The following is a 17,740-nucleotide window of genomic DNA, read 5'->3' as shown; positions in this document are numbered from 1 at the left end:
AGGCAGTAACTCCCAGAACTGAGAAGAAGTACAAGCATGCCACAAAGGACCCGGCCTACATTCAGGGCACGGTCTCCGCAGACTCCATTATCACGGCCACAGCAACGAGGAGGGCTAACGTACCCACTACCTCGGGGCCACCACCGGATAAGGAGAGCAAAAGGATGGATCTGGTGGGCAGAAGGATCGAACGGAATGCCGCGACCCACTGGCGCATGGCTAATTCCAACGCCCTGATAAACAGGCACATGTACCAAATCATGGAGGGACTAGGGCAGTTGGTGAAGGACTTGCCCCAGGATGCCAGGCAGAAAGCCGAAAAGCTGGTTGAAGAGGGAAAGAATGCGGCAAATTCTTGCCTTAAGACGGCCCTGGAATGAGGCAGACACCGCCAGCAGGCTCATGATGATGGGCGTCACGGAAAGGAGGCACGCCTGGCTCAGAATATCCGGTTTCAAACCGGAAGTGCAACACAGTATCCTGAACACACCGTTCAACGGCAGCACGCTTTTCGGACCAACAGTGGATGAACAGCTCAGCCAACTGAAGAAGGATAACGAAACAGCAAGATCCATGGGAGCATTGCAGTTCAGAGGGAACAAGAGGGGCACCCCGTCACGGAGGCCCGGCGGGAAAGGCGTAAACCAGCCAGGTACATCACACCAGGCTTTCCAGAAAACGCACCAGGCAGACTCGCAGAGTCAGCAGGGTCATCAGAAGCAGCCCTGGCAGTACCAACAAAGAGGCCAGTCCTTTCGAGGGAGAAATGGACGGGGACAAAATAGAAGAGGGGGCCAGGAGCCCACCTCCAAGTGACTTCAAAAAACTCCGTGTGCCCGCCCGCAAAAAAGACCCCAGGGGGCAGCACGTACAGATGGGTCAAGACAAACTAGACACCTACGACCACAGGACACCAGTGGGAGGAAGATTAAGGTTCCACCTCCAAGAATGGAGAGAAATCACATCAGACAAATGGATCCTCAACATTATCCAATTCGGATACTGCATAGAGTTGGAGGCGAGGCCAACAAGCAGAAAACCAAAAAGAAAGCCACTAGTAAGCAAGCAGCTGCAGTGCCTTCAGGAAGAAACAAAAGAACTCCTGCAGAAGCAGGCCATAGAACGGGTACCCTTCAAGGAAAGAAACACAGGAGTATACTCAACGTACTTCCTGGTACCAAAAGTAGACGAGACAATGAGACCCATTCTCGATTTACGGTTCGTGAACAAATTCATAAGAACGCAAAAATTCAAAATGACCTCCCTGCAAGAGGTGCTCCCACAGTTGCAAATCGGGGACTTCATGGTCACTATAGACCTCAAAGACGCATACCTGCACATCCCAATGAACAGAAAGCACAAGCACATGCTCAGGTTCACCGTCGGAGAAAGCCACTACCAGTTCACGACACTGGCCTTCGGTCTAAAATCGGCACCAAGAGTTTTCACAAAGTGCCTCGCAGCAGTCGCAGCGCACCTAAGAAGGCAGGGAATACACGTATACCCTTACCTGGACGACTGGCTGGTGAAAGCAAACTCATACCAGAAATGCAAGCTGCACGCACATACAGTGACCAGCACGCTCATAAACCTGGGGTTCTCCATCCATTGGAAGAAATCATCAATGGAGCCGGAACAAGTGAAGATCTTCCTGGGAGCACAGATCAACACCTTACAGGGCAAGGTGTTCCCCAGCGAGAAGAGGGCGAGGGCGCTGGTGAAGGAAACTCGCCTCTACCGGAGGGGACAAGCTCAGACAGTGAGGACTGCGAGCAAGATCATGGGGATGATGGGATCATGCATCCACCTGGTACCGAATGTACGACTCCACATGAGACCCATTCAAGAATGGCTACAGGAGCAATGGTCACAAGCTACAGGCAGTTGGGAGGATCTAGTGGTTGTAACGCACGCAGTGCAGAAGGAGATGACATGGTGGACCATGGAGAACAAAGCAAAGGGAAAGCCTCTAACGCCCCCAACGCCAACAGTGACCATCACCACAGACGCATCCCTGAAGGGATGGGGCGCTCACATGGAGGAGCTCAAGGTGAGGGGACTGTGGACACCGACGGATGCCACAAAGCACATCAATTACTTAGTATTGAAGACGATCTTCCTTGCACTGAAAGCCTTCCAAACAAGACTGTACAAGCACAAGATGTTGATACAAACAGACAACACCACTGCGATGTTCTACATCAACAAGCAGGGGGGCACCCAGTCGGCCCCGCTTTCAACGCTAGCGCAGGAGATATGGAGATGGGCCATCCCTCTCAAGATAGACCTGCTGGCCATACACCTGCCAGGGAAGGACAACATACAAGCAGATTGGCTCAGCAGGCAGACATCGGCATCCCACGAGTGGGAGCTCAATGCTCAGGAGACAAGGCGCCTATTCGACAGATGGGGAACTCCATCGGTGGACCTGTTTGCCACACGCCAGAATGCAAAATGCCAAAACTTCGCATCCAGGCAGCCCGAGGAAGGGTCACTAGGGAATGCCCTATGGATAGATTGGTCAAGGACATTTGCCTACGCCTTTCCCCCGATACCACTGATGCACAGAGTACTGAGCAAGTGCAGAGCGAGCAACATGACACTCATACTGGTCGCACCACAGTGGGCGAGGCAGACATGGTACTCGCAGATCATGGAGATGACACAGTGTGCACACCACAGATTCAGCAGGCGAAAAGACTTACTCTCCATGCAGAACGGAGAGGTGCTACACCCAGAGCCAGAGAGCATGAGCCTAGTAGCGTGGCTCCTGAGGACATAGAGTTCGCACATTTAAGATTGCCAGAAAGTACACTGAAGGTCCTGCGGGAGGCAAGAAGGCCTAGCACTCGGAAGTGCTATGTGGCAAAATGGAAGAGGTTCACAATATGGTGTAGACAAGAAAGACTTCACAATAAAATGAAGAAGGATTCCACAGTGCTAAAGTACCTGACGCACTTGCTAGAGAAGAACCTTAGCTCATCCTCCTTGAGGGTTCACTTAGCAGCGATAGTCGCCTACACAAGGGGTGAAACTTGCAGGAGTTTCTTCACGTCACAGGTGGTGAAGAGATTCCTAGAAGGGGCGAAAAGGATCGCACCGCCCAAGCGGGTGCCGCCACCGGCATGGAACTTGAACATAGTCCTAACGGAACTCATGAAAGAGCCCTTTGAACCGCTCCACAAGGCGTCCTTAAAGATGCTAACTATGAAAACAGCTTTCCTGGTTGCAATAACGTCCCTACGCAGAGTAAGCGAGCTTCAGGCTCTGACGCTACAAGAACCCTACATACAAGTACACAATGACAGGGTTGTGATGAGGACTGACCCAAACTTCATGCCGAAGGTGGTATCTAAATTTCACATGAACCAGTCTATACAGATACCGAGTTTTTTCCAAAAACCAACAACTGCGGCAGAGCGAGCTCTGCACACCCTGGACGCCAGAAGGGCAGTCATGCACTACATCGAAAGGACGAAGGGACACAGGAAGACAAAACAGTTCTTTGTGTCATTCGCCAACAGTTACATGGGAAAAGCAGTAACCAAAAAGACCATTGCACGATGGATCGCACAGACAATCCAACTCTGCCACAAGCGGGCAGGACAAGAGCTAGCAGAGGGGACACGTGCCCACTCCACTAGGAAAAAGGGCGCTACAATAGCCTTCCTGGCTAACACACCCATACAAGACATATGCCTGGCGGCAACATGGGCTTCGGTGCACACGTTCACGAAGCACTACTGTGTGGACATACAGATGAACAAGGAAGCTCAAGTTGGACAGAAGGTGCTACAGCACATATTCAATACCCAACGCTCATCTTCCACCCAACCGCCACAGAAATGAGAAACCGCTACAAAATCTATGCACAGCATAGTGAATCCAGAAAGATTCACGCTGCAAAACGAATAGTTTTCTTACCTGTCGGTGTAGTTTTGCAGCTTGAAGATCTTTCTGGATTCACTAGCGAACCCACCCACCTCCGCCAGAAAGATGAGGCTGGAGAGAGAAGAGGTGGTTAACAAAAGAAAGGATATTTAAAAAGTACAAAGCGGTAAAATACCAACTAATTAGAACATTGCCATTACTTCGGAAACGAAAGAAACACAGAAAAAAAGAACCCGAAGATGGCGCCCAAGAGTGGGAGCTTCCGCAGGAAGCATGCCGACGTCACCGGAAATACACCCAAGGGGGTGTGACGCCGACGCCCACCTGGGCTAAGAAAAAAAAAAAAAAAAAACAAAGAAAAGAAAAGACTACGAATCCGGACCCAACCACAAGACCGCGGAATAATGCACAGCATAGTGAATCCAGAAAGATCTTCAAGCTGCAAAACTACACCGACAGGTAAGAAAACTATTCGTTCTCCCCAGTAGGAACGAGACTGAAAAAACGACGCAGTTCCTGTCCGCGTCAAAGACGGCGGCGTCAAGAGCTGGTATGACGCCATTATGCTCTCCGTCGACCAAGGGCTCCGGTCGACGTGACGTTAAAGGTCGACGTCGAGGAGTAGACCTGGAGGACCTCTACGTCGAAGTGAGGAGCGACGTTGAGGATCGACGGCTAGGTGAAGTGGTGCCCGACGTCTAAGTGTACTGATTCTCGACGTCGAAGTGGTCTAATCATCGACGTAGAGGTATAGAGATGCTATACGCCGAGGTATAGTGATGCTATACGCCGAGGTATAGTGATGCTATACGCCGAGGTATAGTGATGCTATACGCCGAGGTACAGTGATGCTCGCCACCATAGTGACGTTTGACGTCGTGGTGATGGTCTATGTCGTAGAGACGGTCGCTGTTGTAGTGTTGGTGACGTTGTAGTGATGTCGACGTCAGTTTGGGGTCTTTACCGGCGCTCGACATCTAAGTCCCGTTTCAGACCTCGCTCTGTGGTGAGCTTATCATAGTCAGCGGCTACTTCGTGTTCACAGCAACATCGACTCTCGACGCCGAGCAGTGGATCGACATCAAGGAACCCTTCTGATGGGGAGTCTGAGGCTACTTACACGTGGTCCGCCCGTAAGCGAGGGACGTTGGTCTCTTTGCTTAGTTTGGAGTGTTCCCGTACCTACTCGCCATCTAGGTCGCCTCCTGCTCCGCCCCCACTGGTGATACCACCGAGGATGCCTCAGAATTCTCTCCAGCCCTTATCCCACTCACCGCCTCAGGGGCCTTTGGCCCCTCAGTCTGCGACCCCGTGGAACCTTGATGACCTAGAACGAGGTCTCATCGGCTCCACTGTCTTCCATTAGGTCCCGTCGTCACCATTATGGAAGGTCTCGATTCAGGCATGCCAGGGATGCATCTTCCATGAGTACGGGGAGGTGCTCTCCTACTCTTACGAATTTTCCCCTTAGCGGGTTGTTCACTGGTTGGCGGTACTTGACTTTCGTCCACTGCTGCCTGAAAGGAAGTTCTGGCTTCGAAACTCCCCGTGCAGTCGACATCAGTGATGTTTAAGACTTTACAAAAAAAAAAGTTCACTGTTTCCGTTGGTGCCGGATTTGGGAACCGGCACTAGTACTGTTTGATTTTTCCAGAGTCGGACCCTTCCTCCGGTTGTACCCTACTCCTGACTTTGTCACAGGGGTGCAAACCGCATGCTGTGGCCCACTCTTGCTAGGCTGTTGTGCTAGATCCCTGTGTGAGTTCCTTCACCAATTTCTGGATCTCCTGCCCAGAGACAGGAGGAAAACCTTACTGGAGATAGTATGTAGGGCCTGATGGTTTCGGATCTAATCATCGGCGCTGCAGCGGATATTTCGCTCTTGGCGTCCCTCTGGTATTGCCATGGATTTGGTCTATGGCGTCATACTTTTATTCGTCTGCAGCCTGCGGCACAGCAGTGTTTTTAATCTCCTGTTCTCTGGCACAACTCTTTGGCTCCCATGCGGATAGCGAGGTAACCCACACGAAGTCTGAAGCGGAGACTTTGAAGGCTGTAGGTTTGGAGAAGCATGGAGAACGGCTTAAGGCCTTCCATTCTTTCTAGCGGCGTTTTTCCTCCCAGCTGTTTTCGGCGGTCTCGGGCCACCGTTGAATAATTCAGGACAAGTCGGTGCTGCATCTTGTGCGCAGTGGATTCGCGACTTTACCAGTTCTCCTCCATCAATCCTTCCAACTCGGTCATGCTACATACGCGAGTCATAGGAGGACGACACCCTCTTCCAGTCAAGGAAGATGGAATTGGCTCCTCTGGGACAGAAACGAACGGATGGTACTCACTGTTCCTTCTAGTGTGCAAGAGAGACATGACTGAGTTTGGACAAGTGTTCGACTTGCGACAAGCCGACACGTGGGTTCCAAGAGTAAACCATTCCGGTGGTTGTTCCTGCATTAGATTCTCCTCAACTTCATCAGGGAGGCTGGCTATGCGCTTTAGATCTGCAGGACGCAGATTCTCACTTACCCATAGCGGGGAAAATGTTGCAAGTTCCTGCTTTTCACAGTGGGCAGCAACCATTATCATTACTTCGTGCTGCCTTTCGGCCTGAAGTCAACACCTCGGAATTTTCCATACGCAAGGACATAGTGGCTGCGCATCTGAGAGGTAGCAGCGTCTTCGTCTATGCGTATCTGGACGACTGAAATGCAAGCGCGCTACCTGAAAGTAGCTGCCTTGATCAACCAATCGGACTTTCAATCTCTTACTTCGTTTGGGTCTCCGCATCAACCTCACGAGGTCTGTCTCGGCTACTGTACCCTGTCTACAGCGCCTCGGAGCCACTATCGACACACGCAGAACAAATGTGTGCCCTTCGGAGGGGAGATGCTCTTCGATCCTTCGGAAGGCCCAAGCTCTCATGATTATGTACCCCCCTATGGTGAGGCCGGTCTCGTCTCTCCTGAGCTTTATAGGTCTGTTTCTTCCCCTCTCCCATGCATGCCTCTATTTGAGACCCCTGCAGAGATGTCTGGAGGACCAGTGGACCAGACACGGGGGTTTGAGAAGACTGGATTCAGCTGGCACGAACAGTTCTGCAGTCCATCCGTTGGTGGTGTTCGCCATGAAATCCCTTCTGGGGGATTCCCTTTCGCAAGGAGTTACCCCTGCAACCCTTAGTGCTGGTGGCTTCTCTACATGGCTGGGGTGCGCATTCTGACCGTCTTCGGATATAGGGAACATGGTCCCCAAAAGAGACCAGGTTCCACATCGTCTTCATGGAGCTTCGAGCAGTTCGGATGGAGCTAACGTCGTCCAGCTGTCATTTTCACACCTGCTTCCTGCTTGTCCAGATGGTCAGTACGACAACACTGTTCTGCCCCAACAAGCTGGGGGGGATCCAGTTCTCGCGTGTTGTCTCGGGTATCCCAGACAATCTGGCTTTGGCTGTTAGCCATAAGCCTGATCACAATGGCAGTTGACCTTCCCTGTGTTCACAATGCCCAAGCAGGTGCTCTCGCCAGACTCCGTCGCATAAACCACTCGTGGGTCTTGCACGATGTAATGGTGCATGACCTATTCAAAGGATGGGATACTACGGGAGTCGTAAGGTTCTCTGCCGCAGGAAACGGCAGATGACGTGACTTCGCCTTCAGGTTCTGCCACCCAGGGATTCTGGGGTAGGCTGTATAGTTCGATGGGTCAGGCGTTTTTTTTTCTTTCCGCTTGTCCGCCAATTTTCCTGATGCAGACGGTGCTGATCAAGTTCTCTCTTACGGGTCTAGATGGTCCCTGAGGCACAGACCCACTTCACTTGTCTCTTCTGTCATTTTCTCCATCTTTCGTGCAGGCTGGACCTTCTAAAGTAGCATGGCGGACAGAGGGTGGCCTGCTACCTCGCGTCTCTCCGTCCACGATTCGTGGACGGAGAGACGCGAGGTAGCAGGGAGGCCGGAGCACATTTTGAAGCCTGGTGATATTACGTACCCAGCGCATAGACATATCATTCCCTCGCAGCAAAGAATTATCTGCGGCCCGATATCAGACTCGGGACTACCTTTTGAAGAAATACATTGAAAATGATGGACACTGGGAAATGACCAGGGACTAATGAATAATCGGTGGCTACCTGCACTCTCCCACTTTTGCTTCTTAAAGATATAAGGACGCCAGAGGACTCCCACAGAGCTTTACTAATTGATGACAGTAACCTCCAAAGAGATCCCCCTGATCAACCTGAGCGACGTTCAATTTTCACACGCAAACCAGGAATACTAAATTCATTGAAGGGCCCTCACAGAGACTATCCAATTTATGATGGCAGTCTCCACAGAGTTCACATCTGAACCATCTCATTGGTTATCAGAATTAAAGGATACACCAAGAAGATTAACTGTAAAGACCTTTTTAGAATTACCACATCACCTAAAGGAACGTGCCCCACAAGGTTGGATGTCACATCAGTTCCAAATAGAGAGGATCTTGTCTTCTCCTTTCAAAGAAACCCTGTCCTGATGAAGGTCAAAATCATAGATACCGAAACGCTGCGTCGACAACTTGTGTTCTTGTGTTTTTAAATTTATTCCTGTGCACCCATGTGCATTTCTAAGTACATTTTTATGTTTTTTTAAATTGCTACTATATATTAACTGTTGTATATTGTGAATTAAAAATTGTGCAAGTACATATACTTTGTGTTTTGAATTGTGTTTTGATAATTTTCCCTCATTATCTGTGATTTATTTTTCATGTGGTTATGGCATCTGGTGGCTATTTGGCTTCCCCTTCCTTCCCCTTTACCTCTGATAATCTTGCCTGACCCTGAAGTGACTGAACTGGGCCTCATATAGGTGCCACCATTGCTCTAAAGCTTTAAGACAATGTGCTATTGATGCGTTTTCTGGGGACGGCCAGCTTCAAGCAATGTAGTGACTGCAGGAAGCAGATGTCAGTTATTGACCCTCACAAGGTTTGTTCAGTTCCCGGGCTCTGGCTATAACTGTCACAGAGTATAAAAGGTCTGGTTCGAAACGTCGGCATCTCTTCCCCTACAAATCTCGATGCTAAGCCTTCGGGTAAGTTGAAGATATGCCAGACAGAAATGCAAGAAAACCAAGCGGGATTTGAATCCATCCTGCCACCCTGAATCAGACAAGAAGTTGCAAAGGCAACACTTGCATGGCCCCTGACCTCCAACATGTTTCAAATCTAACCTGGTCGTACAGTTTTTCCAGGCGCACCCTGAATTCCCCAGGCCATTGTAGACCCAGTGGCTAATGGCAGCCTTCAAGAAGGCCATGCTGCATATCTTTCAGATGTTTGTTCCCTCTGTAGCACCTTCGGGCTCCGTGGAGGAGCACTGGGCTCCAGTCAGATTTCTACCACAGACCCCAGACCTCCCTTTTGGGATCATATCAATGCAGATATAGGCTACCTCTCCAGGTCCGAGGTAGACGCCAATCCTTTCCATGCTAACGCCAGATCCAATCCTAACACTAATCTCTGACCCCCCTGCCCCCCCACCCCCCTCCACCCACCCCCCAAGCTTATCTTGCAATATGAAATTGCAAAGGTGATGTTAGGTGTCATCCTCCTACGCAATGCTGATATTATCAAAGTCACTATTAAGCTCTATACCTGACTCCGTCCAGGGTCTACTTAAGATTCCCCACTACACTGATGAGGCAAACAATCTGCTGCCTTAGCAGTGCTGCAGGTATATTGATGAAGGACTTAACCTAGGCCTACTGGGCAAGACACCTCTTCAAAGATAAACCTGGACTCACCACCTGATCCACCAACAGAAGAACACTCCTTTTCTGTAGTATTTAGAGCAGCAAATTTGCTAGATTCACAAATGCCTACAGATGAAATGAAAAACATTTTGAGGACTTACTCCAAAGGCCTGCTTCGTCAGACCCTTTATTACCATTTAACGAGCCACTGGCGGGCACCTTTGTGACTAATTCGTGAAAGCAATTCTCTGCTCCCCCCTGTGACTTGATTGGTGGTCGTGACATTGGCCCGACCCCTGGTGATCCTGATTTCCTGAAAAACCATCTATGTTTGAAAGCGCTGTTTTGCAGGTATAGTCAAGTAAGGTGAATCCAAATGCCGATTGCCTTCTTGTATGCCTTTCCGTCCTACCTCTCTTACCCAGAGTACTGAAACAAATCCAGAACAACTGAGCCTATTTCACCCTAGTGGCCCTGGACTGTGTTTGAAGAGTGTGGTACCCAGAACCTCTAGCCATGAGCATTTGTCCTCCGATCAGGCTGCCCCTTGTGAAAACCTTGTGTGGTAGCAGTGTGGCCGGGTCGTGCGTCTGACCTTGCCCAACTTGCACCTTCATGCGTGAAAATTGAGCAGTGGCATTTGATTACTTTTGATCCCCATCCTGAGGTGGTTGGTGTCATCTTAGCAGCGAGGCGTCCATCCTCAAATGGTATAGAGTACGCTGGGAGAAGTTTGTTGCCTGGTTTACTGCCCCCGTGACATCATCCCTTCAGTGCAAAGTTAGCAGAAATCTTTGTTTTGTTAGGGCTATAGCAAGCAAGGATTTTCTGGGCATAAGTAAAGTATTATCTTTCAGCCTTTTTGCATTTGTGCGATCAGCAATCACTTTTCAAATAACTTACAGACTACCTGTGTACTGGCTACCACTTACCGGGGTCTTGCCCCCTGCAGGTTGGAGCCTGTGCTCTCGCTGAGGTGTTGCCATCTCGTCCAAGCAGGATGTCTAAGTGACCAGCATATCAAGGCAGGAGGGTTCAGAAGCCTCTGTTGCCTTTGTTGTGCGACCCAAGGCTTCCCCAGACTGGGGAAATGCCACCCCCTGCCCTGGCCCCTTTGGCACCAAGACAGGTGGAAAGCTTAGCCAGTCAGGAGGCGTGCCTCCCTCTCAGGCTTGTACCACCGCTCAGGTGGGCTACCTGAAGTGAACGCAACTTTAGAATTCCACCAGAGGAAATGGTCATGTAGAGGGTGTATGCTCAATTACAACTTGATTGAACAAGTCTGCATGTAAAGTAGATGCATTACAGAACTACTGTTTAAGAGAAGATAATTCTTAAGGAAGAGGAAACCTCACACACATTCTGTTGACCTTTATCCCACCTTTGTCCAGTAGTTTCTATATAAGAACTCCCTTCTGTTATGGTGAGTTAGGAGGCTGAGTCTGCCTAGGTGGCACTGCCCTACCAGGGTGGGGAGAGCTGGACAATGATGAAGGAATATCTTGGTGACGATTGTGGAATGTTACTGGATGGATCCTATATGTAGAGTGCACATGTTTCCGTATTCTTATTCTACCAGTTAATAGGCAGTCCCTCTTTAACATGCAGGCAATTTAACTTCAGGCATGTCTTATTGCCCACTGTCAGCATTTCGAATGTTGACCATGGCTTTTGCAGTGGTGGGATCTCAGTGGTGTTTACAAGGAGTGCAGCGGTTCTTTTACTTGGGAGTTTATTTCTCAGATTTGTCTCCTACAAAACTGCATCTTTAGTGCAATAGGCAATTGCAGCACTCCATGATCTGAGGTGTTCTCTGAATTTCACAAATTCACAAGGTCATAGCTAACACTGACCAAAAGAGTCCAATATATTGGTGCACTAAAGGGCACTTGTATTCATTCCAACAAAGAAGGGGTTGGGAGTATAAACGATATCCCAGTGTTTGTTAGACCAGCTCATTCAAGCAGAAGAGCTCAGTGGGGTCAACATTGTTGGCAGAAGCCCTGTTTGTAGGACCGGTCTCGCAAGAACTTACTTGGTGGATGCAGGACTGCATTCTGAGGTCAGAGTTTTCCTCTTGAGTTTTCAGGTTCTGGTTGTAGCAGCAGCCTCCTGGAGAGGGTGCAGCCCTTCTGGATATTAGCATTCTTATTTCAGAAATCAACATACTGAATCACACCATAGAGTTGGAGGTGAAAGATCATTTTCTGACTTTAATTGACTTAATTCCTTCTTTGAGTACAAGGCATGCAAGTTCTGGTGCTGTGAACTATACACATGCTCTGCATGGAGGCTAATGCTTTGGCATTCAGATATCCCCCAGAGACATCCATGTTCGAGTGGTTCATTTGGTTGGCAGCAATATTCAAGCGGATACTGCAGCACTTTTTGCATGAATTCAGTGTTTTTCGTGAATTGGTGGTCTCTACGGACCTCTTTGCTTCTCACTACTGCTCCACTGACCTCATTCTTTTAGGGCGAAGGTGCTTTTGAACATATTAGTGCAATTGAATGTCTGTTGTATTCATTTCCCAGTGCTCCTGGTATCTTTCATTAGTCTTGAACAGATTCTGTAAGTTTCAAATAAGTATTACCTTAGTCTAGACTTCAATATATGTAAAACTGTTGTGACTTGTAATACGTGGGGTGGGTGCTAATCCATTCCGTTGTGGACTTGTGCTTTAGACAGAGCAGTACCCATGTTGAAAAATTATTATATTTAGCTCTGGGACTCCTCCAAGGACCTAAGTTTATATACTTGGGATCTTTTGTCCTTTTACTTTCCTGCCCTGCTGCTAGCCTTGCAAAATGAGAGAATGGCCTTTATAAGCGGCAGTGCCTATTGTACAGTATGATGGTAAGTGTAATACTTTAATTGTCTGAATTTGTTTTCGAACAGTGATTGTGCTCTCCGTGCAGTGCACGCACCTCTGCATTGAGTTTTACTTGATTATCAACGTCGTCGTCCCCCTCCTCCCCACCCCCTCCCCCCTAGAACACCAGAGTGCTTCTGCAGAATGAAAACAATAAGTGACTTGAAATTTTGGTCTGCATTGTTGTCTAGATTTTGCACAAATGCCTTTTATTTTGAAATGTGCATTTGACCTCTTTGTATAATGTGGTTTAAATTTTCATATGACACTAGCTAAATCACGGGTGACGGGAAGCAGGGCACTGTCTTTTGGTGTCTCGGGAGTGGATACTGTGGGCCCTAAATGTCCCTTCATGTTTGAGGACAATGAAAATTTAAAAGAAGTCAATGTTATGTGCCCATTATCTCTACACTCAATTCTTCCTACTCAATCCTCCTTTGTCTTCTCCCTCTACAGGGTGATGTATACAGGACTCGAGGAGGCGGGCAGTCTGTGCAGTTCACAGAGATCGAGACTTTGAAGCAAGAGTCTCCTACAGGCTCCAAGTAAGTAATGCTCTGAAGCACGCCAGACAAAGGTTTTTGGATGGCTACTGTATGCCTAACATATTCATATATGACCCAATTGTGGCAAATTAAAGATATGATGCAGTAATCCAGCATTCATTAACTAGAAAGGCTTGCTCTGAGTCCAAGCTCTAATTCTGGTTTGTCAACTAGGTTAAGTAATCTGCCTAATCTTGAGATTGGATAAAGAGAAGAATGGCATTAACACAATAGCCATATTTTGTAACGCTCAAGTCCTTCCAAGTCCCACCAATCTTGAGAGACCAAAAGGAGAATTATTTTTCCAGGTCAAATATATTTTCATATGCCATTATTGAGGTTTGCTGAATTTTGTTGATACAGCATGAGTGTTTAGGGAAGGACAGTGTTGTGAATTCTGTAGTACCATTGACTCTGCGGTTGGTCTTTTGTTGCGTGTCATGCCACTTGTTGTAAATGGGACAAACTAGCTGTTCCCTCCTCTTTGACTGTACCAGATATTCTGAGTGGAACTAGAGTTCAGGTGAGTTTGGAGAAATTCGTTGAGTCCAGAGCCATAAGAGATTTTTGGCATGTATGTATAAAATTTAGTAGTGCAAATCAATCTATAAAGCAACATAATGCAGTTCAAGTAAATGTGCTACTGGTGGAGTTGGGCACAAAAAGGAAGTGTTTTAATTTTATCAATTTGACAGCACTTGAAAAGTATCTTAAGTTCTTTCAAGCCTCACCATTCTTGAGACGATAGAATGTCTGTAGCACTATTGTGCTGTGGCTGAGGTAATGGTTCCTATTTTGTTTCTGCACCCTCTTACTCAGATGTCGTCTTTAATTTTGTCATCATTGCAGTGCTTTTAGGTGAATTGTTACCCCTCTAATGTCGAGTTCTATTAGTTGCCTCCTCTGCCTCAACCAGAGATCCCTTTTTAGGTCTACCCTGCAGACAGTTTCTGACAGATACTTCTAACCACAGATTCCTCACATTGTGAATATCCCCAGGTGCCAAACTGGATCCAGAAACTCAAAGCTGTGCTCATGAATGCTGGCCAGTGGTGTTGCGCAGCTCCACACCAACTTCTTTCCACTCCAGAAAGAATGCCTGGAGTCGCATATAAGTGCCACCTATGCTTGCTGTCTTCGCTTTCTTTCTTTACACACTTTCTAACACTGTTCCAGAGCTACTCCTTGGTCTTATCTAGACCCTTTTCTATAAAGATTGTTTTCTCCTTTTATTTCCCAAAAGGCACTTGAAAGCTCTGTAGTTCACTTTTGGTGGCACACAATTGGCTCTATAGGAGGCAGGATCTGCCACTTCTCCAGGGATAGCTAAGCGTCTCGTCAGATGGGTGGGTAATTCAAACCATCTATCTAAGTTATACCCTGCCATTCCTTTATGACCCAACACACCTGCATAAGTGCAGCTTTTGAAGGCCCGTTGCACATTTTGGCCAGAGAAGCCATGGAGAGGATATCTTCAGCGGAAGTGGGGACTAGATGATGTTCCTGCTACTGCAGTATACCGAAGGACGAAGGCCTTTGTCCTATTTTTGGTCTTTGTCCTCTGAGCACCTTTCTGTGAAAGGGCAAATTAAAGATGCTCATGGTGACCTAAGTTCCAACTGCCCTGGATCCAGGAGACTGAATGGTGGATTTGGGCCTACAAGGCTCCTAATTTCACACACCCTGCAATCCTTTAGGAACTGTTCTGCAACGTTGCGGTTCAGGGTGGTCCATGAGCGTTTTCAGTTTGCCAGCCTGCCTTTTTAACCTCATTGGTGCCCTTGGGTGTTTACAAAAGTGATGGTGGTTGTCGCAGCACATCTTCAGTAGGACATGTCTTCCCCTGCCTCGATCACTGGCTGCTGAAGATTACCTCGCCACATCCTGTGGCAGGCCTCCTCCAGATGACTGTGAATCTCTTGACATTCTCAATGAAGTTCTCAAGTTCTCAACCAACCTGCTTATCTCACACTGGACTCCTTCGTAGCGGCATTGTAACAAATATTGCCCTTTTTTGACCTGGTCACTCCCACTTTTTGTCTGGTATATGATTTGAGTTCAACTGGAAGTTCTCTGGGTTCTGTAGTAGGGCATCTCTGTGTATAGTCATAATCTAGTGAATAGTTCCGCCCATGTGCGTGGACCCTGGAGCAATCAAAAATAATCTCTTACGTTGTCGAAAAATGCAGAACTGCACAGACACTTAAGAGAGAATTAAAGACCGATAATACAGCCTCTATCCACAGGCTACACTGTCCAGTACTTCAACTAGAAATTCCACCAAAAATCCACAAACAGCACAGCCTGTCCAGATTTCTCCACAGAGAAAACCTTGCCTTAACAGCAAAAACCATCTGGAATGATAGAGAGAAAGAAATGGACAGACAAGCCCCATAGGCTGCCATTATGTGGCTCAGAACAGGATACTGTGCCTTTAAGAGAACTTTCCAGAACTTCACAGTATTCCAGAATGCACTGCAGGTCCCTTTTACTTTCAGTTATTTTTTCCGGCTCCTGCAAGCAGGACCCTGGAGCATTGAGCTCTCCCTTTTCAAGGGTTTATTGGTGATTCTTTCACTTTTTCAAAGTTATTTGAGTGCTTTTCTGAAGTACTTTGGTGGTTTTTCTTCCCGTTTGTCTTTTGGTGCACTTTTTGATTGTCAATATACCTGCATTATTTGACAAATGTCCAGAGTGCTCCAGAAAGAAGGCCAAATCGGACCCACACAAGGTGTGTATCATCTGCCTTCCCTCGTCTCATGTCCCAGAGGAGTGTGACATTTGTCAGGGCTTTTCTAGCAGGACCCTGAGGGATAGAATGAAGATCAGGCTTCAGGGCCTGGAGGACAGAAGACTGAAGGCACAAGGTGGGTCTGGAGGGGCTTCCTCGGCCCATGCTGAGGACTCTGGGGGGCTCCCCAGGGGCAGGAAGACCAGCAAGCGTCACCATTCTCCGTCTGTGTCGATTGCACCGACTACGGCGTTGAGAGGGATGACTGCAGTCTGTTCCCCGTCTCCCATGGGCTCTGGGTCAAAGCGACGTCGACGTTCGGCGTCGAGGGAACTGAACAGACCGCCGTCGAGATCTCCGGTGACTATCTCGTCGTCGAGTAATCGACGGCGAGAGGCCCGGCCTCGGCGCTCGCCGCCGAGGCGACACCGCCGTTTGCCGGCGGTGAAGAGGAGAAGGTCGTCGTCGAGGGGATCCTTGACATCGAGGAGACTATCGCCGTCGAGGTGAAGGAAGTCGCCGGCGAGGGAGGTCTAGGTGAAGGAGGTAGCCGTCGAGGCGAAGGCGTTCGCTGTCGAGGGTGAGACGGTCGCCGTCTAAGACGCTGGTCGTCGAGGGACCGACGCTCGCCGTCCGGTCGCCGTTCTTCGACGCCAAGAAGGCGCGGAAGGAGTCCTGGCGCCAGGAGTCAGTCTAGCAGGTGCCAGGTGCCTATGGGAGACTCGCCAATGTCCCAGCCTATAAAGGAAGGTGGATCACCGGGTTCAGTGTACTCAGTGGTGTATACCCCTTCTAGGCAGAAGTCTGTTACGCCCCCTCCTCCCCTGCCGAGGGGGCTTCCTCTGCGGGCTCCCACTCCGCCTCTGCTTCCACCACTTCCACCGCGTCCTCAACCTCTACCTCTACCTCAGCTGCCGGCAGACAAGCCGCCTCAGATTCCTCCGAGGTCGGTCTCACTGCCCCGATATCCGACTCCTCCCAAGGGGACCCCTCGGCCGAGGGCCCCAGCCAGGCCAAAGTCGCCCGCCCCTGTGGAACCGGCGGATCGACCGAAGCCAAGGAGGTCACGATCACGCTCGGGAGGGGAAGATCGAGGAGTCGTCGCAGATCCTCCACTAGGTCAAGACTGCGCCACCGGAGGCGCGGATCACGTTCCCGCACGGTTCTTCCAGGACCTATTCACCGACTTTGTCGGAATCTCCGGGGACGAGAGTGTCTCCTGTGGACGACATCAACACGTTCCAGGATGTTCTCCTGAGGGGTGCAGCAAAATTGGGAATCACGGTGACGGCTCCAACACCCACGACGTCCGTGATTTTTGAGACGCTTCATAAGAAGCATTTGTCTCGCCCTTTGCTACTGCTAGTGCCAGGATTGGTAGAGCCCGCGGAGGAGCTGTTCCTCACACCAGCAGTGACGAAGACCTCTCCCTCCCGGCTCCTGAAGAAGTACAGGGCCCCGGATTCTGACCCGGCTTTTCTGCGGAAGGATCCGATTCCGGATTCTGTTATCGTGACGGCGGCCAGGAAACATTCTACCTCCCCGTCTTCTACTGTACCTCCTGATAAGGAGAGCCGAGGAATCGACTCAGCTGGCAGGCAGGCCTGTGGGACGGCATCTACGGCCATGAAGGCGTCTAGCGATGCGGCTCTGCTAGGGCGGTATGATCGTGCCCTGTGGGAATCCCTCCAGCAGTTCACAGAACTCCTGCCTCAAGAGAAGGAGGATTTTCAGGAGATCCTGAATGAGGGGATGCTGGTATCGAACCAGGTCATCAGCGCGGCTGCTGATGTATCTCTTTTGGCAGCCCATGGGTACTGTCATGGGATCAACCAACGGCGCCATGCTTGGCTTAGGCTCACCTCACAAGCCGGAGGCTCAGCAGCGTTTGGCCAATCTGCCCTTCTCGGGGGAAACCCTGTTCGGCAAGCATGCGGACGATGAGATGGCCCGCATGAAAGCGGAGGC

The 17,740-nt window shown here is 49.4% G+C and overlaps 1 protein-coding gene across 7 annotated transcripts in view; it reads left to right on the top strand.

Moving 5' to 3' along the window:
- The window catches only part of KIF23 (kinesin family member 23), a 258,929-nt gene that overhangs the window by 208,236 nt on the left and 32,953 nt on the right, over positions 1-17,740 (top strand). For all 7 annotated transcript variants that reach the window (XM_078683000.1, XM_078682998.1, XM_078682996.1 and 4 more), the window contains one exon: positions 12,953-13,041. In XM_078683000.1, the coding sequence (XP_078539126.1) occupies positions 12,953-13,041 (89 nt within the window). The remainder of the gene's footprint in view (positions 1-12,952; positions 13,042-17,740) is intronic.

The sequence above is a fragment of the Lissotriton helveticus genome, chromosome 3_1 (genome assembly GCF_964261635.1).
Source record: "Lissotriton helveticus chromosome 3_1, aLisHel1.1, whole genome shotgun sequence".
Lineage (NCBI taxonomy): Eukaryota > Metazoa > Chordata > Amphibia > Caudata > Salamandridae > Lissotriton > Lissotriton helveticus.
Note: the sequence above shows the minus strand (reverse complement) of the source record. Positions and strands in the feature narration are given on the sequence as shown.